General features: G+C 42.7%; 1 protein-coding gene and 1 non-coding gene across 2 annotated transcripts; both read right to left on the reverse strand.

Annotated features, from left to right (window-relative positions):
* Nucleotides 1-16200: 16200 nt before the first annotated feature.
* On the reverse strand, nucleotides 16201-23907 carry LOC120021184 (60S ribosomal protein L23a). The gene is made up of 5 exons (XM_038964822.1): nucleotides 23814-23907; nucleotides 22111-22291; nucleotides 21602-21778; nucleotides 16678-16747; nucleotides 16201-16264 (listed from the first exon to the last, which is right to left on the reverse strand). The coding sequence occupies exons 1-5, from the start codon at nucleotides 23836-23838 to the stop codon at nucleotides 16250-16252; spliced, it is 468 nt and encodes a 155-aa protein (XP_038820750.1). The 5' UTR covers nucleotides 23839-23907; the 3' UTR covers nucleotides 16201-16249.
* LOC120021926 lies at nucleotides 21944-22015 on the reverse strand. Its single transcript, XR_005472561.1, has one exon. It is a non-coding gene; the product is annotated as a small nucleolar RNA Z17 (small nucleolar RNA).

Below are 23907 nucleotides of genomic sequence, written 5' to 3' on the forward strand. Positions count from 1 at the left end.
TATTAACTTTGGGGGGGGGGGGGTAGTTCAGGATAGGGCATGCTCAAGTTCTGTTTATTTCTTGTTTGTGTCACAATAGAAAATATTTTGCATCATCAAAGTGGTAGGCATGTTGTGTAAATCAAATGATACAACCCCCCCCCCAAAAAAATCTATTTTAATTCCAGGTTGTAAGGCAACAAAATAGGAAAAATGCCAAGGGGGGTGAATACTTTCGCAAGCCACTGTAGGCCTACCAGAAATCACCAAAACGTTTTTTCCCTTTTAATAGCAATTTCTCAAGCAATAATTGTGCTAGGACTGTCTGGAAGTAATCTGAGTGGGGGAAACGAAAAGTACCTGTTATTGGCAGAAAAATATCTTATTGGGCTCCCGAGTGGCACAGCGGTCAAAGGCACTGCATCTCAGTGCTAGAGGCATCACCACAGACCCTGGTTCGATTCCAGGCTGTATCCCAACCAGCCGTGATTGGGAGCCCCATAGGGCAGCAAACAATTGGCCCAGTGTCATCCAGGTTAGGGTTTGGCCTGGGTAGGCCGTCATTGTAAATAAGAATTTGTTCTTAACTGACTTGCCTAGTGAAAAATAAATAAATTACAATTATTGGTCTATTAACTCATTTGATGTCACCAGGCAGGGCAAAACTCCATCCCACCAAAACAGGCAGAAATTATGAATATGCCATTTTAGTGTAAGAGCTGTTTGAAAAGACTGAAAACATAAATAATATATATAATAATATAATGCTATATATAAAACACAGGAAAATCCCAGTAGACTGTACTGGGCCTTTTACACATATTCCCTCAACCACACAGTACAGTGACTACACACATACATACATATACAGATGAAGTCAGAAGTTTACATACACCTTAGCCAAATACATTTAAACTCAGTTCTTCACAATTCCTGACATTTAATCCTCGTAAAAATTGTCTTAGGTCAGTTAGGATCACCACTTTATTTTAAGAATGTGAAATGTCAGAATAATAGTAGAGAGAATCATTTATTCCAGTGGGACAGAAATTTACATACACTCAATTAGTATTTGGTAACATTGCCTTTAAATTGTTTAACTTTGGTCAAACTTTTCGGGTAGCCTTCCTCCAGCTTTCCACAATAAGTTGGGTGAATTTTGGCCCATTCCTCCTGACAGAGCTGGTGTAACTGAGTCAGGATTGTAGGCCTCCTTGCTCGCAAACGCTTTTTCAATTCTGCCCACAAATGTTCTATAGGATTGAGGTCAGGGCTTTGTGATGGCCATTCCAATACCTTGACTTTGTTGTCCTTAAGCCATTTTGCCACAACTTTGGAAGTATGCTTGGGGTCATTGTCCATTTGAAAGATCCATTTGCGACCAAGCTTTAACTTCCTGACTGATGTCTTGAGATGTTGCTTTAATATACCCACATATTTTCCTTCCTCATGATGCCATCTATTTTGTTAAGTGCACCAGTCCCTCCTGCAGCAAAGCACCCCCACAACATGATGCTGCCACCCCCGTGCTTCATGGTTGGGATGGTGTTCTTCGGCTCGCAAGCCTCCCCCTTTTTCCTCCAAACATAACAATGGTCATTATGGCCAAACAGTTCTATTTTTGTTTCATCTGACCAGAGGAAATTTCTCCAAAAAGTATGATCTTTGTCCCCATGTGCAGTTGCAAACCGTAGTCTGGCTTTTTTATGGCGGTTTTGGAGCAGTGGCTTCTTCCTTGCTGAGTGGCCTTTCAGGATATGTCGATATAGGACTCGTTTTACTGTGGATATAGATACTTTTGTACCTGTTTCCTCCAGCATCTTCACAAGGTCCTTTGCTGTTGTTCTGGGATTGATTTGCACTTTTTGCACCATAGTACATTCATCTCTAGGAGACAGAACGCGTCTCCTTCCTGAGCGGTATGACGGTTCCGTGGTCCCATGGTGTTTATACTTGCGTACTATTGTTTGTACAGATGAACGTGGTACCTTCAGGTGTTTGGAAATTGCTCCCAAGGATGAACCAGACTTGTGGAGGTCTACAATTTTTTTTCTGAGGTCTTTGTTGATTTCTTTTGATTTTCCCATGATGTCAAGCAAAGAGGTACTGAGTTTGAAGGTAGGCCTTGAAATACATCCACAGGTACACCTCCAATCGACTCAAATTATGTCAATTAGCCTATCAGAAGCATCTAAAGCCATGACACATATTTCTGGAGTTTTCCAAGCTATTTAAAGACACAGTCAACTTAGTGTATGTAAACTTCTGACCCACTGGAATTGTGATACAGTGAATTATAAGTGAAATAATCTGTCTGTAAACAATTGTTGGAAAAATGACTTGTGTCATGGACAAAGTAGATGTCCTCACCGACTTGCCAAAACTATAGTTTGTTTACAAGAAATTTGTGGAGTGGTTGAAAAACAAGTTTTAATGACTCCAACCTAAGTGTTTGTAAACTTCCGACTTCAACTGTATATACACATACATATATATACACATACACTACCGTTCACTGTGTTTTATATATAGTATTATATTATTTATACTTTCAGGTAGTCTTTTCAGACAGCTTCATTAAATAGTACCCACAAAACACCAGTCTCAACGTCAACAGTGAAGAGGCGACTCCGGGATGCTGGCCTTCCAGGCAGAGTTCCTCTATCCAGTGTCTGTGTTCTTTTGCCCATCTTAATCTTTTATTTTTATTGGCCAGTCTGAGATATGGCTTTTTCTTTGCATCTCTGCCTAGAAGGCCAGCATACCAGAGTCGCCTCTTCACTGTTGACGTTGAGACTGGTGTTTTGTGGGTACTATTTAATGAAGCTGCCAGTTGAGGACTTGTGAGGCACCTGTTTCTCAAACTAGACACTCTAATGTACTTGTCCTCGTGCTCAGTTTTGCACCGGGGCCTCCCACTCTTCTTTCTATTCTGGTTAGGGCCAGTTTGCGCTGTTCTGTGAAGGGAGTAGTACATTTCTCAGAACAAGAATAGACTGAGGAGTTTCAGAAGAAAGGTCTTTGTTTCTGGCCATTTTGAGCCTGTAATCGAACCCACAAATGCTGATGCTCCAGATACTCAACTAGTCTAAAGAAGGACAGTTTTATTGCTTCTTTAATCAGTTTTCAGCTGTGCTAACATAACTGCAAAAGGGATTTCTAATGATCAATTAAAATGATAAACTTGGATTAGCTACCACAACGTGCCATTGGAACACAGGAGTGATGGTTGCTGATAACGGGCCTCTGTACACCTATGTAGATATTCCATTAAAAATCAGCCGTTTCCAGCTACAATAGTCATTTACAACATTAACAATGTCTACACTGTATTTCTGATCAATTTGATGTTATTTTAATGGACAATTTTTTTTGCTTTTCTTTCAAAAACAAGGACATTTCTAAGTGACTCTTTTGAACGGTAGTGTATATTCACATACATAGATATACATAGATAGATCGATAGGAGAGAGCACAACAGATTAATGTAGGCTAAGCGTTCTATCTGCCGTTAAACGTCCCAACGCCTCACTACACTGTGGGCTAACTTGTGTATTGTTGCGCATTACAGTTGTATGTTCATTCATGCATCATGTCAGTATTATCATCTGTAGAGAACAGAGCCATCATCCATCCAGAACAACACGACCGAACAAAACAACACAACAGAATAACATTCATCCATCCAGAACAACACGACCGGGCCACATACTGCACTGTCGTTATTATCACACTATTACTGGGACGGCTCCATCTGAAATAACACCCCCTAGTTAATATACTACATATTGCAATAATGTAACATAGGATAATATTATATGGACAGATCCTAGATCAGCACTCTCCTCTGTGATGCTTTGTGGCTATGGGCCCTGATCTCATGCACTGACAGTGAAACAGTTTTGCGTAGCTAGCTATATGAGCTGGTGTTTAATTAATAAGTTAAACGCCAGCAACTCTCACTGATGCTGATGCAGTCATAGTCCGTGAAGTTTCAGCGTCAAGGACGGCCAGAGAATCCACAAATGTGCTTCAAACCCCCCGCAGCGGTATACCTGTCGCCCACTACCTGAGAGAGAGGAGGAGTCCTGCTATTTCACCTTGCTGGCTTTACTGGCGTCCGCCCCCATCTGGTCTGTCTCTCTCGGCGTGTTGTCATCCACCACGACACTGCTTCTTCATCATCCTGCTCGCATCACCCTCCTCATCCTAGCCTTCACTCAAACACAATCCGCAGCCTGCGCAACACACACGGGTTCTCCCCGGCGACTACACTATGGCCGGCCGTCGGTAGGTAAAACATTAGTAGCTAGTACTTCCTAAAGTCTTCCACCGTGTTGTCGTCGTCAACAGAAGACAGAGCAGATTTAGAGACATAAACAAGATAATCCCTTCTGTAGGTCACGTCACCCCGACATCCGCCCACATGGCGCTTATCCAATCAGACTGGGAGCCCGTAGCGTTAGACCCGCCCCTCCTCTGAAAGGAGATTCTGTCTTTATGAACTCTTGAATTATTTCAACATACAGAGAAAACACAATAAAGACAATTTACCAACCTGATAAAAAGGAATCTTGTTGATAAACTCTTGTAGATTACTGTTGTTCAGCTGTTAATGTAATGTGGTTGGCAGATGAAGTTTGAATCTTGTAGATACACAGAGGACAGTAAATACTGTTGTTCAGCTGGTAATGTAATGTGGTTGGCAGATGAAGTTGAAAAGAACAAATGAATCAATAAAGGTTTTTATCCAGTTGAATCCCAACTGCAGTGGTCATTTAATTTACTATGTGGCAGGCTGAGGCAGTAGCCTGTATATCTTCTCACTCTCATTAGTGATTCCTGGTCCGCTCAAATCAAAATCAAATAACATGTTTCTCCAATCAAGTTGCAGAAACATCTCAAGGATGATCAAATGGAAACAGGATGCACCTGAGCTCAATTTAGAGTGTCATAGCAAAGGGTCTGAATACTAATGTAAATACGTTTTTTCAGTTTATTATTTGTAATACATTTGCCAAAAAATTATAAAAAACGTTTTTTGTTTTGTCACTATGGGGTATTGCGATGTCACTATGGGGTATTGTGATGTCACTATGGGGTATTGTGATGTCACTATGGGGTATTGTGATGTCACTATGGGGTATTGTGATGTCACTATGGGGTATTGTGTGTAGATTGATAAGGGAAAACAATAATTTCATCCATTTTAGAATAGGTCTGTAACGTAAACAGATGATAGAAAAAGTCAAGGGGTCTGAATACTTTCCTAATGCACTGTACAGTCTAGTGAGTGTGCGTAGGGTCAGTGCAGATTGTCTGGGTAACCATTAATGAACTATTTAACAGTCTTAATGCTCAGGTACCATTTGTTGGACGGTAGCAGAGTGAACGGTCTTTGGCAATTCTTAGAGGTCCTGGATGGCAGGGAGCTCGGCCTCAGTATCTAAGGGGGTGTGAGGCAAATCTCAGCCCAGCGCCTGATGCAGTGTGCTCAGCTGGCAGAGGAAAGCAGGTCCCTGATCACTGAAGGGTTGGGATTCACACACATACAGACACCATGACACACACACACATACCATGACACACACACACACATACAGACACCATGACACATACACACACATACAGACACAATGACACACACATACAGACACCATGACACACACACACACACACATACAGACACCATGACACACACATACAGACACCATGACACATACAGACACCACAACACATACACACACATACCAGAGTGAAAGGACTGCCAAGCCATAGTTCCCATAATGCACCACTGGTTCCATGATGAGGACAGATTTCATGCTCTAACTACGCTGACACACACACACACACACACACACACACACACACACACACACACACACACACACACACACACACACGCTACGACACACACGCTATGACACACACACACACTAGGACACACACACACACGCTATGACACACACACACTATGACACACACACACGCTACGACACACACGCTATGACACACACACACACTAGGACACACACACACACGCTATGACACACACACACTAGGACACACACACACACACACACACACACACACACACACACACACACACACACACACACACAATGACACACACACGCTCTGACACACATAAACACGTTGACACACATACACACACGCAATGACACACACACACACGCAATGACACACACATACGCGCAATGACACACCCACACGCGCAATGACACACCCACACGTGCAATGACACACACACAAGCAATGACACACACACACACGCAATGACACATACACACAATCCATCAAACATATGGATGCACACACTGACAAATACACACAATAATGGACGGCTCCAGGATGTGTAATAAAGGGTTCTGAAGACATGGACGGCATCAGGATGTGTAATAATCGGTTCTGAAGACATGGATGGCTCCAGGATGTGTAATAATGGGTTCTGAAGACATGGACGGCTCCAGGATGTGTAATAATCGGTTCTGAAGACATGGACGGCTCCAGGATGTGTAATAAAGGGTTCTGAAGACATGGACGGCACCAGGATGTGTAATAAAGGGTTCTGAAGACATGGACGGCTCCAGGATGTGTAATAATGGGTTCTGAAGACATGGACGGCACCAGGATGTGTAATAATCGGTTCTGAAGACATGGACTGCTCCAGGATGTGTAATAATGGGTTCTGAAGACATGGACGGCACCAGGATGTGTAATAATCGGTTCTGAAGACATGGACGGCTCCAGGATGTGTAATAATCGGTTCTGAAGACATGGACGGCTCCAGGATGTGTAATAATCGGTTCTGAAGACATGGACGGCTCCAGGATGTGTAATAAAGGGTTCTGAAGACATGGACGGCACCAGGATGTGTAATAATCGGTTCTGAAGACATGGAAATCAAATCGTATTGGTCACACACACATGCTTAGCAGATGTTAGCGCGAGTGTAGCGAAATGCTTGTTCGAGTAATATGCTCGGGAGCGGTGGATGGTGTGCTCTCCTTCTGAGTCTGACCAGTTCGCCGCTCCGTCTGTCTCTCTCATCCACCTTGTTGTCTAGAGACTGGACATTGGTGAGTAATATGCTCGGGAGCGGTGGATGGTGCGCTCTCCTTCTGAGTCTGACCAGTTCGCCGCTCCGTCTGTCTCTCTCATCCACCTTGTTGTCTAGAGACTGGACATTGGTGAGTAATATGCTCGGGAGCGGTGGATGGTGCGCTCTCCTTCTGAGTCTGACCAGTTCGCCGCTCCGTCTGTCTCTCTCATCCACCTTGTTGTCTAGAGACTGGACATTGGTGAGTAATATGCTCGGGAGCGGTGGATGGTGCGCTCTCCTTCTGAGTCTGACCAGTTCGCCTTCTCCGTCTGCCTCTCCTGCGGCGACCACATTGTTCTGGGTCGACCTCTGGGATAAGATCCCACGTCCAGGGTGGAGGTCGGAACAAAGGATCTGCTTCGGGAAAGTCGTATTCCTGGTCGTAATGTTGGTAATGTTGACGTCATTCTTATATCCAATAGTTCCTCCCGGCTGTATGTAATAAGACTTAAGATGTCCTGGTGTAAACAATGTAAGAAATAATACATGAAATAACAAAATACTCCATAGTTTCCTAAGGACCTGAAGCGAGGCGACCATCTCTGTTGGCGCCATCATACCAGGACGACTCCAGGATGTGTTGAGTACTGGGTCAGTACCACCCCTATAATACTGGGTCAGTACCACCCCTATAATACTGGGTCAGTACCACCCCTATAATACTGGGTCAGTACCACCCCTATAATACTGGGTCAGTACCACCCCTATAATACTGGGTCAGTACCACCCCTATAATACTGGGTCAGTACCACCTCTATAGTACTGGGTCAGTACCACCTCTATAGTACTGGGTCAGTACCACCCCTATAATACTGGGTCAGTACCACCCCTATAGTACTGGGTCAGTACCACCCCTATAATACTGGGTCAGTACCACCCCTATAATACTGGGTCAGTACCACCCCTATAATACTGGGTCAGTACCACCCCTATAATACTGGGTCAGTACTACCCCTATAATACTGGGTCAGTACCACCCCTATAATACTGGGTCAGTACCACCCCTATAATACTGGGTCAGTACCACCCCTATAGTACTGGGTCAGTACCACCTCTATAATACTGGGTCAGTACCACCCCTATAATACTGGGTCAGTACCACCTCTATAATACTGGGTCAGTACCACCCCTATAATACTGGGTCAGTACTACCCCTATAATACTGGGTCAGTACCACCCCTATAGTACTGGGTCAGTACCACCCCTATAATACTGGGTCAGTACTACCCCTATAATACTGGGTCAGTACCACCCCTATAATACTGGGTCAGTACCACCCCTATAATACTGGGTCAGTACCACCCCTATAGTACTGGGTCAGTACCACCCCTATAATACTGGGTCAGTACCACCCCTATAATACTGGGTCAGTACCACCCCTATAATACTGGGTCAGTACTACCCCTATAATACTGGGTCAGTACCACCCCTATAATACTGGGTCAGTACCACCTCTATAGTACTGGGTCAGTACCACCCCTATAATACTGGGTCAGTACCACCCCTATAGTACTGGGTCAGTACCACCCCTATAGTACTGGGTCAGTACCACCCCTATAATACTGGGTCAGTACCACCCCTATAATACTGGGTCAGTACCACCCCTATAGTACTGGGTCAGTACCACCCCTATAATACTGGGTCAGTACCACCCCTATAATACTGGGTCAGTACCACCCCTATAATACTGGGTCAGTACCACCCCTATAATACTGGGTCAGTACTACCCCTATAATACTGGGTCAGTACCACCCCTATAGTACTGGGTCAGTACCACCCCTATAATACTGGGTCAGTACCACCCCTATAATACTGGGTCAGTACCACCCCTATAATACTGGGTCAGTACCACCCCTATAATACTGGGTCAGTACCACCCCTATAATACTGGGTCAGTACCACCCCTATAATACTGGGTCAGCACCACCCCTATAATACTGGGTCAGTACCACCTCTATAATACTAGGTCAGTACCACCTCTATAATACTGGGTCAGTACCACCCCTATAGTACTGGGTCAGTACCACCCCTATAATACTGGGTCAGTACTACCCCTATAATACTGGGTCAGTACCACCCCTATAATACTGGGTCAGTACCACCCCTATAGTACTGGGTCAGTACCACCCCTATAGTACTGGGTCAGTACCACCCCTATAATACTGGGTCAGTACCACGCCTATAATACTGGGTCAGTACTACCCCTATAATACTGGGTCAGTACCACCCCTATAGTACTGGGTCAGTACCACCCCTATAATACTGGGTCAGTACCAACCCTATAATAATAGGTCAGTACCACCCCTATAATACTGGGTCAGTACCACGCCTATAATACTGGGTCAGTACTACCCCTATAATACTGGGTCAGTACCACCCCTATAGTACTGGGTCAGTACCACCCCTATAATACTGGGTCAGTACCACCCCTATAATACTGGGTCAGTACCACCCCTATAATACTAGGTCAGTATTATATTGTATTACTTTTGTTTCCTGTAGGCTTTTTATGATTGTTTATATTTATAACAGTATTACTAATAATAGGCTTATAAATCCCCTCAATGAGTCCGCTGACAGTTCTAAGCTGTTAAATAGTGAGCTCAGAATCAGCTGCAGTTCCTTTGTTTCTCATTCATTCATCCTTCTGTCCCATCCTGAGGTTCAGGTTATCTGGGCCTCTTCTATCCCATCTTGAGGTTCAGGTTATCTGGGCCTCTTCTGTCCCATCCTGAGGTTCAGGTTATCTGGGCCTCTTCTATCCCATCCTGAGGTTCAGGTTATCTGGGCCTCTTCTATCCCATCCTGAGGTTCAGGTTATCTGGGCCTCTTCTATCCCATCCTGAGGTTCAGGTTATCTGGGCCTCTTCTGTCCCATCCTGAGGTTCAGGTTATCTGGGCCTCTTCTGTCCCATCCTGAGGTTCAGGTTATCTGGGCCTCTTCTATCCCATCCTGAGGTTCAGGTTATCTGGGCCTCTTCTGTCCCATCCTGAGGTTCAGGTTATCTGGGCCTCTTCTATCCTCATCTACCAGCAGGTTTCTAGAAGTCATTATGTCTCACAGCCTCTCCATGACAACAGTAGGTACCCAGAAGTCATTATGTCTCACAGCCTCTCCATAACAACAGTAGGTACCCAGAAGTCATTATGTCTCACAGCCTCTCCATGACAACAGTAGGTATCCAGAAGTCATTATGTCTCACAGCCTCTCCATGACAACAGTAGGTATCCAGAAGTCATTATGTCTCACAGCCTCTCCATGACAACAGTAGGTACCCAGAAGTCATTATGTCTCACAGCCTCTCCATGACAACAGTAGGTACCCAGAAGTCATTATGTCTCACAGCCTCTCCATGACAACAGTAGGTACCCAGAAGTCATCATCATGTCTCACAGCCTCTCCATGACAACAGTAGGTACCCAGAAGTCATCATGTCTCACACCCTCTCCATGACAACAGTAGGTTTCCAGAAGTCATCATTGTCTCACAGCCTCTCCATGACAACAGTAGGTATCCAGAATCATTATGTCTCACAGCCTCTCCATGACAACAGTAGGTATCCAGAAGTCATCATCATGTCTCACAGCCTCTCCATGACAACAGTAGGTACCCAGAAGTCATCATTATGTCTCACAGCCTCTCCATGACAACAGTAGGTTTCCAGAAGTCATCATTATGTCTCACAGCCTCTCCATGACAACAGTAGGTATCCAGAAGTCACCGTGTCTCACAGCCTCTCCATGACAACACAGCAGGCATCATCACTCGGTCTGTCTCCTCCTCTTCCTGGGTGTCTGTCTGTTACTGATATCATCCTGTTGTAGCCTGAGTGCCTGTCTGTTAGTGCTATCATCCCTTTATAGCCTGAGTGCCTGTGTTTGTGCTATCATCCCGTTATAGCCTGAGTGCCTGTCTGTTTGTGCTATCATCCCATAAAAGCCTGTCTGTTAGTGCCGTCATCCCTTTATAGCCTGAGTGCCTGTGTTTGTGCTGTCATCCACTTATAGCCTGAGTGCCAGTTTGTTTGTGCCTTATTAATAATTTTCATGTTTGGCTTGACAATTCCATAAGAAGTTGGCAGGAGAGCAGAAACCGACTGACCCCAGGCCTCTTAATTACTTCCTGAACAACAGGTTTGGGACAGACTGACCCCCAGGCCTCTTAATTACTTCCTGAACAACAGGTTTTGGGACAGACTGACCCCCAGGCCTCTTAATTACTTCCTGAACAACAGGTTTGGGACAGACTGACCCCCAGGCCTCTTAATTACTTCCTGAACAACAGGTTTGGGACAGACTGACCCCCAGGCCTCTTAATTACTTCCTGAACAACAGGTTTGGGACTGACCCCCAGGCCTCTTAATTACTTCCTGAACAACAGGTTTGGGACTGACCCCCCCAGGCCTCTTAATTACTTCCTGAACAACAGGTTTGGGACAGACTGACCCCCAGGCATCTTAATTACTTCCTGAACAACAGGTTTGGGACAGACTGACCCCCAGGCCTCTTAATTACTTCCTGAACAACAGGTTTGGGACTGACCCCCAGGCCTCTTAATTACTTCCTGAACAACAGGTTTGGGACTGACCCCCAGGCCTCTTAATTACTTCCTGAACAACAGGTTTGGGACAGACTGACCCCCAGGCCTCTTAATTACTTCCTGAACAACAGGTTTGGGACTGACCCCCAGGCCTCTTAATTACTTCCTGAACAACAGGTTTGGGACTGACCCCCAGGCCTCTTAATTACTTCCTGAACAACAGGTTTGGGACAGACTGACCCCCAGGCCTCTTAATTACTTCCTGAACAACAGGTTTGGGACAGACTGACCCCCAGGCCTCTTAATTACTTCCTGAACAACAGGTTTGGGACAGACTGACTCCCAGGCATCTTAATTACTTCCTGAACAACAGGTTTGGGACAAACTGACCCCCAGGCCTCTTAATTACTTCCTGAACAACAGGTTTGGGACAGACTGACCCCCAGGCCTCTTAATTACTTCCTGAACAACAGGTTTGGGACAGACTGACCCCCCCCAGGCCTCTTAATTACTTCCTGAACAACAGGTTTGGGACAGACTGACCCCCCCAGGCCTCTTAATTACTTCCTGAACAACAGGTTTGGGACAGACTGACCCCCAGGCATCTTAATTACTTCCTGAACAACAGGTTTGGGACTGACCCCCCCAGGCCTCTTAATTACTTCCTGAACAACAGGTTTGGGACAGACTGACCCCCAGGCCTCTTAATTACTTCCGGAACAACAGGTTTGGGACAGACTGACCCTCAGGCCTCTTAATTACTTCCTGAACAACAGGTTTGGGACAGACTGACCCCCAGGCCTCTTAATTACTTCCTGAACAACAGGTTTGGGACAGACTGACCCCCAGGCCTCTTAATTACTTCCTGAGCAACAGGTTTGGGACAGACTGACCCCCAGGCCTCTTAATTACTTCCTGAACAACAGGTTTGGGACAGACTGACCCCCCCCAGGCCTCTTAATTACTTCCTGAACAACAGGTTTGGGACAGACTGACCCCCCCAGGCCTCTTAATTACTTCCTGAACAACAGGTTTGGGACAGACTGACCCCCAGGCATCTTAATTACTTCCTGAACAACAGGTTTGGGACTGACCCCCCCAGGCCTCTTAATTACTTCCTGAACAACAGGTTTGGGACAGACTGACCCCCAGGCCTCTTAATTACTTCCGGAACAACAGGTTTGGGACAGACTGACCCTCAGGCCTCTTAATTACTTCCTGAACAACAGGTTTGGGACAGACTGACCCCCAGGCCTCTTAATTACTTCCTGAACAACAGGTTTGGGACAGACTGACCCCCAGGCCTCTTAATTACTTCCTGAGCAACAGGTTTGGGACAGACTGACCCCCAGGCCTCTTAATTACTTCCTGAACAACAGGTTTGGGACAGACTGACCCCCCCAGGCCTCTTAATTACTTCCTGAACAACAGGTTTGGGACAGACTGACCCCCAGGCCTCTTAATTACTTCCTGAACAACAGGTTTGGGACAGACTGACCCCCAGGCATCTTAATTACTTCCTGAACAACAGGTTTGGGACAGACTGACTCCCAGGCCTCTTAATTACTTCCTGAACAACAGGTTTGGGACAGACTGACCCCCAGGCCTCTTAATTACTTCCTGAACAACAGGTTTGGGACAGACTGACCCCCAGGCCTCTTAATTACTTCCTGAACAACAGGTTTGGGACAGACTGACTCCCAGGATACCTCTTAAATGTGATTTTCTATAGGAACAACACAATAAAATATATAGGATCAACACCATGTATCATATACACATACAGTACCAGTCCAAAGTTTATTTTAACTATGTTCTACATTGTAAAATAGTGAAGACATCAAAACAATGAAATAACATGTGGAATGATGTAAGCAAAAAATATATTTTACATTCTTTGCTGTCTTGATAACAGCTTTGCACTCTTGGCATTCTCTCAACCAGTTTCACCTGGAATGCTTTTCCAATAGTCTTGAAGGAGTTCCAATGTATGCTGAACACTTGTTGGCTGCTTTTCCTTCACTCTGCGATATATCTCATCCCAAACCATCTCAATTGGGTTGAGGTTGGGTGATTGTGGAGGCCAGCTCATCTCAAAGCTGCACGCTAAGGTTAAATCTAGACTTGGTTTCCTCCATCGTATTCACTCCCCTTCCACCACAGCTGCCAAACTAACCCTGATTCAGATGACCATCCTACCCATGCTAGATCACGGAGACATAATTTATAGATCAGCAGGTAAGGGTGCTCTCGAGCGGCTAAATGTCCTTTATCATTCGGCCATCAGTATTATGTTGTCTTAAGTCTCTCTTTATGTAGTGGTACATTGTCCTCGTCGTGACATGTGTTTTGTCCTATTTATTTTTAAACCCAGCTCGCATCCCCGCAGGAAGCCGTCAACGTAAATAAGATTTTTTTTAAACTGACCTGCCTCGTTAAATAAAAAAATAATCTGATGCAGCACTCCATCACTCTCCTTCTTGGTCAAATAGCTCTTACACAGCCTGGAGGTGTGTTGGGTCATTGTCCTGTTGAAAAACGATAGTCCCACTTAACTGAAACCAGATGGGATGGCGTATCTCAGCAGAATGCTGTGGTAGCCATGCCGGTTAAGCCTTGAATTGTAAATAAATCAAGTGTCACCAGCAAAGCTCCACCACACCTCCTCCTCTATGCTTCACGGTGGGAACCACACCTCCTCCTCTATACTTCACGGTGGGAACCACACCACCACACCTCCTCCTCTATGCTTCACGGTGGGAACCACACCACCACACCTCCTCCTCTATGCTTCACGGTGGGAACCACACCACCACACCTCCTCCTCTATGCTTCACGGTGGGAACCACACCACCACACCTCCTCCATGCTTCACGGTGGGAACCACACCACCACACCTCCTCCTCTATGCTTCACGGTGGGAACCACACCACCACACCTCCTCCTCTATGCTTCACGGTGGGAACCACACCACCACACCTCCTCCTCTATGCTTCACGGTGGGAACCACACCACCACACCTCCTCCTCTATGCTTCACGGTGGGAACCACACCACCACACCTCCTCCATGCTTCACGGTGGGAACCACACCACCACACCTCCTCCTCTATGCTTCACGGTGGGAACCACACCACCACACCTCCTCCTCTATGCTTCACGGTGGGAACCACACGTGGAGATCATCCATTACACTCCTCTGCGTCTCACGAAGACACGACAGTTGGAACCAAACATCACATATGGAACTCATCAGACCAAATGACAGATTCCAACCGGTCTAATGTCCATTGCTCGTGTTTCTTGGCCCAAACAAGTCTCTTCTTATTGGTGTCCTTTAGTAGTGGTTTCTTTGCAGCATTCCACCCTGAAGGCCTGATTCACACAGTCTCCTCTGATCAGTTGATGTTGAGATGTGTCTGTTACTTGAACTCTGTGAAGCATTTATTTGGGCTGCAATCTGAGGTGCAGTTCACTAATGAACGTATCCTCTGCAGCAGAGGTAACTCTGGGTCTTCCTTTCCATTCTGAGGCTGGTAACTCTAATGAACTTATCCTCTGCAGCAGAGGTAACTCTGGGTCTTCCTTTCCTGTGGCGGTCCTCATGAGAGACAGTTTCATCTAGATTGTTTTTGTGACTGAACTTGAAGAAACTTTAAAGTTCTTGAAATGTCCCACATTGACTGACCTTCATGTCTTAAAGTAATGATGGACTGTTGTCCCTCTATTTCAGCTGTTCTTGCCATAATATGGACTTTTACCAAATAGAGCTATCTTCTGTATATTACCCCTACCTTGTCACAACTGATGGCTTTGTGATGTATGAATCCGCCATTTATCTTCGCACACTCGGCATTCTTTCAACCAGCTTCATGAGGTAGTCACCCAGAATGCATTTCAATTAGGTGTGCCTTGTTAAACATTCATTTAAACATTCATTTGTGGAATTTCTTTCCTTAATGTGTTTGAGCCAATCAGATGTGTTGTGACAAGGTAGGTGTGGCATACAGAATCTAGCCCTACTTGGTAAAACACCAAGTCCATATTATGGGAGGTGTTGGAATGCAGAGTGAAGGAAAAGCAGCCAACAAGCGCTCAGCATATGTGGGAACTCCTTCAAGCCTGTGGGAAAAGCATTCCAGGCGAAGAGGCGTGATTAAAAAGCGGCGTCACGATTGGGCTCCCAACGTGGTGCAGTGGTCTAAGGCACTGCATCTCAGTACAAGAGGCATCACTACAGTCCCTGGTTCGAATCCAGCTGTGATTGGGAGTTCCACACGGTGGTGCACAATTGGCCCAGCGTCGTCCGGGTTTGGCCGTCATTGTAAATAATTATTTGTTCTTAAACCGACTTGCCCGGTTAAATAAATAAAAGGTATTTTATTTTTTAAATAGTGGTGTCACATGATATTTAAATACTACAGAGTACATCAACCCTTCCTTTCTTTCCACATTAACCTCTAAACAAAGGAACCAGTGTTGCATGTTTGGTGAGGAGCACCTCCGCGTGTGGGTGTGACTGTCAGTGAGAACCAACCAATAACAGACAAGAAGATGGCGTTGCGTTTTTATAAACATTTATTCCTCTGTACATCGCCCCAGCAGCCGTTTAGATGATGCCAATCTGGAAACACAAGACATCACAGGTTTTAGAGGCATCGTAGGACTGTTATAAGACGCCAAAGGGCATTTATAAAGCCTCACAGAGCCGGTGGTCTCTGGCATCAGTGGTTCCTTTGGAGTCTGTCATTATTCATCAGAAACTATATCATACATCATCTGCTCAGAGCCTCTCCCGCAGTCTGATTGGACACCACATCTCTAGACTCCAAAGCTATTGGCTGACAGTGAACAGAAACGGGTGCATCTCAATACTCCCCAGTAGGCTCCTCTACGTGGACTAGTGTTCCGTCTGCTCTACATTTAAACAACGGCAGAATAATATGAGACAAACTACAGTCCTCATGAGAGAAGTCTTGTAGACTATTGCGATGCAGAGCCATTTCTGTCATAATGGCGGTCCACTCTAGAGCTCACCTTGTTGGCGACATCCAACGCATCGTAATCTGGAGCCAGGCGTACGTATGCCTTCTTCTCACCGTCAGGCCTGGAAGAGAGGGGGGGAGAGGGAGAACGAGTGGGGGAGAGGGAGAACGAGTGGGGGAGAGGGAGAACGAGTGGGGGAGAGGGAGAACGAGTGGAGTAGAGGGAGAACGAGTGGAGTAGAGGGAGAACGAGTGGAGTAGAGGGAGAACGAGTGGAGTAGAGGGAGAACGAGTGGAGGAGAGGGGGAACGAGTGGAGGAGAGGGAGAAAGAGTGGAGGATATTATTATGACCTCGTGTGTTCCAGCAGGAGTCAGTGTAAATAATATATTAGACTGTAAACATTAACTAAGTCCTTCTACTGTAATAGACTAACCATTAACTAAGTCCTTCTAATGTAATAGACTGTAACCATTAACTAAGTCCTTCTAATGTAATAGACTGTAACCATTAACTAAGTCCTTCTAATGTAATAGACTGTAACCATTAACTAAGTCCTTCTAATGTAATAGACTGTAACCATTAACTAAGTCCTTCTAATGTAATAGACTAACCATTAACTAAGTCCTTCTAATGTAATAGACTGTAACCATTAACTAAGTCCTTCTAATGTAATAGACTAACCATTAACTAAGTCCTTCTAATGTAATAGACTGTAACCATTAACTAAGTCCTTCTAATGTAATAGACTGTAACCATTAACTAAGTCCTTCTAATGTAATAGACTGTAACCATTAACTAAGTCCTTCTAATGTAATAGACTGTAACCATTAACTAAGTCCTTCTAATGTAATAGACTGTAACCATTAACTAAGTCCTTCTAATGTAATAGACTGTAACCATTAACTAAGTCCTTCTAATGTAATAGACTGTAACCATTAACTAAGTCCTTCTAATGTAATAGACTGTAACCATTAACTAAGTCCTTCTAATGTAATAGACTGTAACCATTAACTAAGTCCTTCTAATGTAATAGTTAATGGTTACAGTCTAAGTCCTTCTAATGTAATAGACTGTAACCATTAACTAAGTCCTAATGTAATAGACTAACCATTAACTAAGTCCTTCTAATGTAATAGACTGTAACCATTAACTAAGTCCTTCTAATGTAATAGACTGTAACCATTAACTAAGTCCTTCTAATGTATTAGACTGTAACCATTAACTAAGTCCTTCTAATGTAATAGACTGTAACCATTAACTAAGTCCTTCTAATGTAATAGACTAACCATTAACTAAGTCCTTCTAATGTAATAGACTGTAACCATTAACTAAGTCCTTCTAATGTAATAGACTGTAACCATTAACTAAGTCCTTCTAATGTAATAGACTAACCATTAACTAAGTCCTTCTACTGTAATAGACTAACCATTAACTAAGTCCTTCTAATGTAATAGACTGTAACCATTAACTAAGTCCTTCTAATGTAATAGACTGTAACCATTAACTAAGTCCTTCTAATGTAATAGACTGTAACCATTAACTAAGTCCTAATGTAATAGACTGTAACCATTAACTAAGTCCTTCTACTGTAATAGACTGTAACCATTAACTAAGTCCTTCTACTGTAATAGACTGTAACCATTAACTAAGTCCTTCTAATGTAATAGACTAACCATTAACTAAGTCCTTCTAATGTAATAGACTGTAACCATTAACTAAGTCCTTCTAATGTAATAGACTGTAACCATTAACTAAGTCCTTCTAATGTAATAGACTGTAACCATTAACTAAGTCCTTCTAATGTAATAGACTAACCATTAACTAAGTCCTTCTAATGTAATAGACTAACCATTAACTAAGTCCTTCTACTGTAATAGACTAACCATTAACTAAGTCCTTCTAATGTAATAGACTGTAACCATTAACTAAGTCCTTCTAATGTAATAGACTGTAACCATTAACTAAGTCCTTCTAATGTAATAGACTGTAACCATTAACTAAGTCCTTCTAATGTAATAGACTGTAACCATTAACTAAGTCCTTCTAATGTAATAGACTGTAACCATTAACTAAGTCCTTCTAATGTAATAGACTGTAACCATTAACTAAGTCCTTCTAATGTAATAGACTGTAACCATTAACTAAGTCCTTCTAATGTAATAGACTGTAACCATTAACTAAGTCCTTCTAATGTAATAGACTGTAACCATTAACTAAGTCCTTCTAATGTAATAGACTGTAACCATTAACTAAGTCCTTCTAATGTAATAGACTGTAACCATTAACTAAGTCCTTCTAATGTAATAGACTAACCATTAACTAAGTCCTTCTAATGTAATAGACTAACCATTAACTAAGTCCTTCTACTGTAATAGACTGTAACCATTAACTAAGTCCTTCTAATGTAATAGACTGTAACCATTAACTAAGTCCTTCTAATGTAATAGTTAATGGTTACAGTCTAAGTCCTTCTAATGTAATAGACTGTAACCATTAACTAAGTCCTTCTAATGTAATAGACTGTAACCATTAACTAAGTCCTTCTAATGTAATAGACTGTAACCATTAACTAAGTCCTTCTAATGTAATAGACTGTAACCATTAACTAAGTCCTTCTAATGTAATAGACTGTAACCATTAACTAAGTCCTTCTAATGTAATAGACTGTAACCATTAACTAAGTCCTTCTAATGTAATAGACTGTAACCATTAACTAAGTCCTTCTAATGTAATAGACTGTAACCATTAACTAAGTCCTTCTAATGTAATAGACTGTAACCATTAACTAAGTCCTTCTAATGTAATAGACTGTAACCATTAACTAAGTCCTTCTAATGTAATAGACTGTAACCATTAACTAAGTCCTTCTACTGTAATAGACTAACCATTAACTAAGTCCTTCTAATGTAATAGACTGTAACCATTAACTAAGTCCTTCTAATGTAATAGACTGTAACCATTAACTAAGTCCTTCTAATGTAATAGACTGTAACCATTAACTAAGTCCTTCTAATGTAATAGACTGTAACCATTAACTAAGTCCTTCTAATGTAATAGACTAACCATTAACTAAGTCCTTCTAATGTAATAGACTGTAACCATTAACTAAGTCCTTCTAATGTAATAGACTGTAACCATTAACTAAGTCCTTCTAATGTAATAGACTGTAACCATTAACTAAGTCCTTCTAATGTAATAGACTGTAACCATTAACTAAGTCCTTCTAATGTAATAGACTGTAACCATTAACTAAGTCCTTCTAATGTAATAGACTGTAACCATTAACTAAGTCCTTCTAATGTAATAGACTGTAACCATTAACTAAGTCCTTCTAATGTAATAGACTGTAACCATTAACTAAGTCCTTCTAATGTAATAGTTAATGGTTACAGTCTAAGTCCTTCTAATGTAATAGACTGTAACCATTAACTAAGTCCTAATGTAATAGACTAACCATTAACTAAGTCCTTCTAATGTAATAGACTGTAACCATTAACTAAGTCCTTCTAATGTAATAGACTGTAACCATTAACTAAGTCCTTCTAATGTATTAGACTGTAACCATTAACTAAGTCCTTCTAATGTAATAGACTGTAACCATTAACTAAGTCCTTCTAATGTAATAGACTAACCATTAACTAAGTCCTTCTAATGTAATAGACTGTAACCATTAACTAAGTCCTTCTAATGTAATAGACTGTAACCATTAACTAAGTCCTTCTACTGTAATAGACTAACCATTAACTAAGTCCTTCTACTGTAATAGACTAACCATTAACTAAGTCCTTCTACTGTAATAGACTAACCATTAACTAAGTCCTTCTACTGTAATAGACTAACCATTAACTAAGTCCTTCTAATGTAATAGACTGTAACCATTAACTAAGTCCTTCTAATGTAATAGACTGTAACCATTAACTAAGTCCTTCTAATGTAATAGACTGTAACCATTAACTAAGTCCTTCTAATGTAATAGACTGTAACCATTAACTAAGTCCTTCTAATGTAATAGACTGTAACCATTAACTAAGTCCTTCTAATGTAATAGACTGTAACCATTAACTAAGTCCTAATGTAATAGACTGTAACCATTAACTAAGTCCTTCTAATGTATTAGACTGTAACCATTAACTAAGTCCTTCTACTGTAATAGACTGTAACCATTAACTAAGTCCTTCTAATGTAATAGACTAACCATTAACTAAGTCCTTCTAATGTAATAGACTGTAACCATTAACTAAGTCCTTCTAATGTAATAGACTGTAACCATTAACTAAGTCCTTCTAATGTAATAGACTGTAACCATTAACTAAGTCCTTCTAATGTAATAGACTAACCATTAACTAAGTCCTTCTAATGTAATAGACTAACCATTAACTAAGTCCTTCTACTGTAATAGACTAACCATTAACTAAGTCCTTCTAATGTAATAGACTGTAACCATTAACTAAGTCCTTCTAATGTAATAGACTGTAACCATTAACTAAGTCCTTCTAATGTAATAGACTGTAACCATTAACTAAGTCCTTCTAATGTAATAGACTGTAACCATTAACTAAGTCCTTCTAATGTAATAGACTGTAACCATTAACTAAGTCCTAATGTAATAGACTGTAACCATTAACTAAGTCCTTCTAATGTATTAGACTGTAACCATTAACTAAGTCCTTCTACTGTAATAGACTGTAACCATTAACTAAGTCCTTCTAATGTAATAGACTGTAACCATTAACTAAGTCCTTCTAATGTAATAGACTGTAACCATTAACTAAGTCCTTCTAATGTAATAGGTGACCAGGTCAGACCAGCGGCCAGGATAGTACCCAGTGACTAATAGTTAGATGTTAGTAATGCTAGTAAATAGTTAGAGGTTAGTAATGGACTAATCAGGGTTAGTTCAATAATGTCAGGATTATATCATTATGTACCTGATCAACGTGTCTAGTAGCTGGAGGTATAGGGGTAGTGTCCTACCTGATGAGCGTGTTGACCTTGGCCACGTCGATGTCGTAGAGCTTCTTGACGGCGTGTTTGATCTGGTGCTTGTTGGCCTTGACGTCTACGATGAAGACGAGGGTGTTGTTGTCCTCGATTTTCTTCATTGCCGACTCTGTCGTCAGAGGGAACTTAATGATGGCATAGTGGTCCAACCTGGGGAGGGAGAAGGACAGGAGGGGGGGGGGAGAAAGAGAGGGAGAAGGACAGGGGGAGGGAGAGGTAGAAGGATGGGGGGGTGAATAGGAGCTCACTTTCAGCGTGCACCAAAATAACGCTGCGACCCAACCCCCTCAAAAAAAGACAGTTCTTTTGCTCTAAGGTGCATCAGTGGTTTATAAGGATGGAATCATGAGATATCATACTTTGATCGCTGTTACCATCATTTGCACCCCGAGCAGAGAAACGAACCACCAAACAGATGAGTGGCTTGTACATGTCGGTACCAATGCCATTCTATTGGCATTCTTACAGTTTATATGACTTACTTATTCCTGCGAGGGGCACTCTTGCGTGGGTACTTGGGTTGTCTGCGGAGGCGCAGGGTTTTGGGGCGGCGGAAGGTTGGAGAGGTTCTGATCTTCTTCTTCCTCTGGCTGTGGACTCCTTTCAGAACAGCCTTCTTGGCCTTCAGGGCCTTAACCTTGGCCTCGGTCTTGGCAGGGACAGCTACAGAGGGAGATAAGACATTACAACTGGGTTTAGGCAGGGACAGCTACAGAGGGAGATAAGACGTTACAACTGGGTTTAGGAAGGGACAGCTACAGAGGGAGATAAGACATTACAACTGGGTTTAAGAAGGGACAGCTACAGAGGGAGATAAGACGTTACAACTGGGTTTAGGCAGGGACAGCTACAGAGGGAGATAAGACGTTACAACTGGGTTTAGGAAGGGACAGCTACAGAGGGAGAGAATGTTGCACCTTGGTTAAGGCTTGAACAGCTACAGGAGATACGTTAGACAGGGTTTCTAAACTAAAGCAGATTAGGTTAACATCCTAAATCAGAACACTGTTGAACATCTGACCCGTTCATCCATCTAAATAATTAGCAAGGCATTGCAGCAAACAACCAATTAGTCTTTACATGACCGGTATGCTCTAAATACCTGCATCTGACAATTTTTTATTTTCTTGGGAGAGCTCAGAAAGACATATCTGGGATCGCAAATTCCTTCTGAAATTATTAAGACATCACCTAGTACACTTCTCAAAAAGGTTGGGATGAATTTGATATATGGTAGGATTTACCCGTTTCTCTTATTTGGCGGGTCAAGTGTGTAAAGACAAATATATTACCAGAATTCTTCTATCTTTCTCAAACCCTGCCCTTTCCTACTCCTAAAGGTGTTTTAATTTGAGTTTAATGGGAATCCACCCTTTACTGCTGTTTGGGGGGCCTTTCAGCAGTTTCTAAAGTCATCACCTTGGCAATGAATAACTTATTTTCTAGCATTGATGTGAAAGTCATTGTTTCGTTAATTGAAATTAATACCAGGTTTTGGGGAGTGTTCATGGGTTGGAGAGGGAAGGGTTTTGACAGATGTGCTCCCATGTAGCCTGCTGTTCTGTGTTGGTGGAATAAGGGGGCATTCTGTGTCATATGTACCTTATTTTATTTTTTACAATTTAACAAAAAGCCAATATATACTGTTTTTTAAAAAGTCTGCTAGTATTTGTCAAGCCATTGATGCTTACAACTTGATGCATACCGTCAATACATTTAAAAGTATGTACAACGCAGAACACACTGCAACGCAACGGTCTTTGGAAATGAATGTACTTCTGGTTACAAAAACGCAATGTGATCGAAGCGTTACTACAGGCCATGCTGTCAAGACAACCCCAACAAAACAACGTGACGAATAAAAATACACCATACACGGATGGCAATCACTCACGTAAGCTCAAACTTAGGGATTAATATCATAAAAAAATAATTAATACACGGAATGAAACAGCCAGTAATGTTTCAGCGAACTGACTAGCTAGCATAGCCACATTGGATGGAAACATGGTCGCTGGCTACTTTCTACATTTCGCGACTTTTGGACAGATAAAATAACTAAGGACGTCTGTGACTTTCAACGATTGTAAAGAACATATATCCATCTTTGCACACAGGTATAAACAACATGTGTGGTTCTTCATATTAAGTGATTTACGCAAAAACAATGTAGGGATTCACAGACCTTCCTTCTTCGCCTTCGGTGCCATGATGAGAAAGGAAGAACGCTTGGGGTTTCCGCAGCTATAATACAGGGGCGAGACAGGGGGCACTCATAT

Source organism: Salvelinus namaycush, chromosome 26, assembly GCF_016432855.1.
Source record: "Salvelinus namaycush isolate Seneca chromosome 26, SaNama_1.0, whole genome shotgun sequence".
NCBI classification, from domain to species: domain Eukaryota; kingdom Metazoa; phylum Chordata; class Actinopteri; order Salmoniformes; family Salmonidae; genus Salvelinus; species Salvelinus namaycush.

What these genes read in the sequence shown, in the direction of transcription:
- LOC120021184 (XM_038964822.1), bottom strand. Translation starts at nt 23,838, where the DNA reads ATGGCACCGAAGGCGAAGAAGGAAG. An exon ending in AGTGCCCCTCGCAGGAATAA is followed by an intron (nt 21,779 to 22,110) that starts GTAAGTCATATA and finishes CTCCCTCCCCAG; the next exon opens with GTTGGACCACTATGCCATCA. An exon ending in AAGGTCAACACGCTCATCAG is followed by an intron (nt 16,748 to 21,601) that starts GTAGGACACTAC and finishes CCTCTCTTCCAG; the next exon opens with GCCTGACGGTGAGAAGAAGG.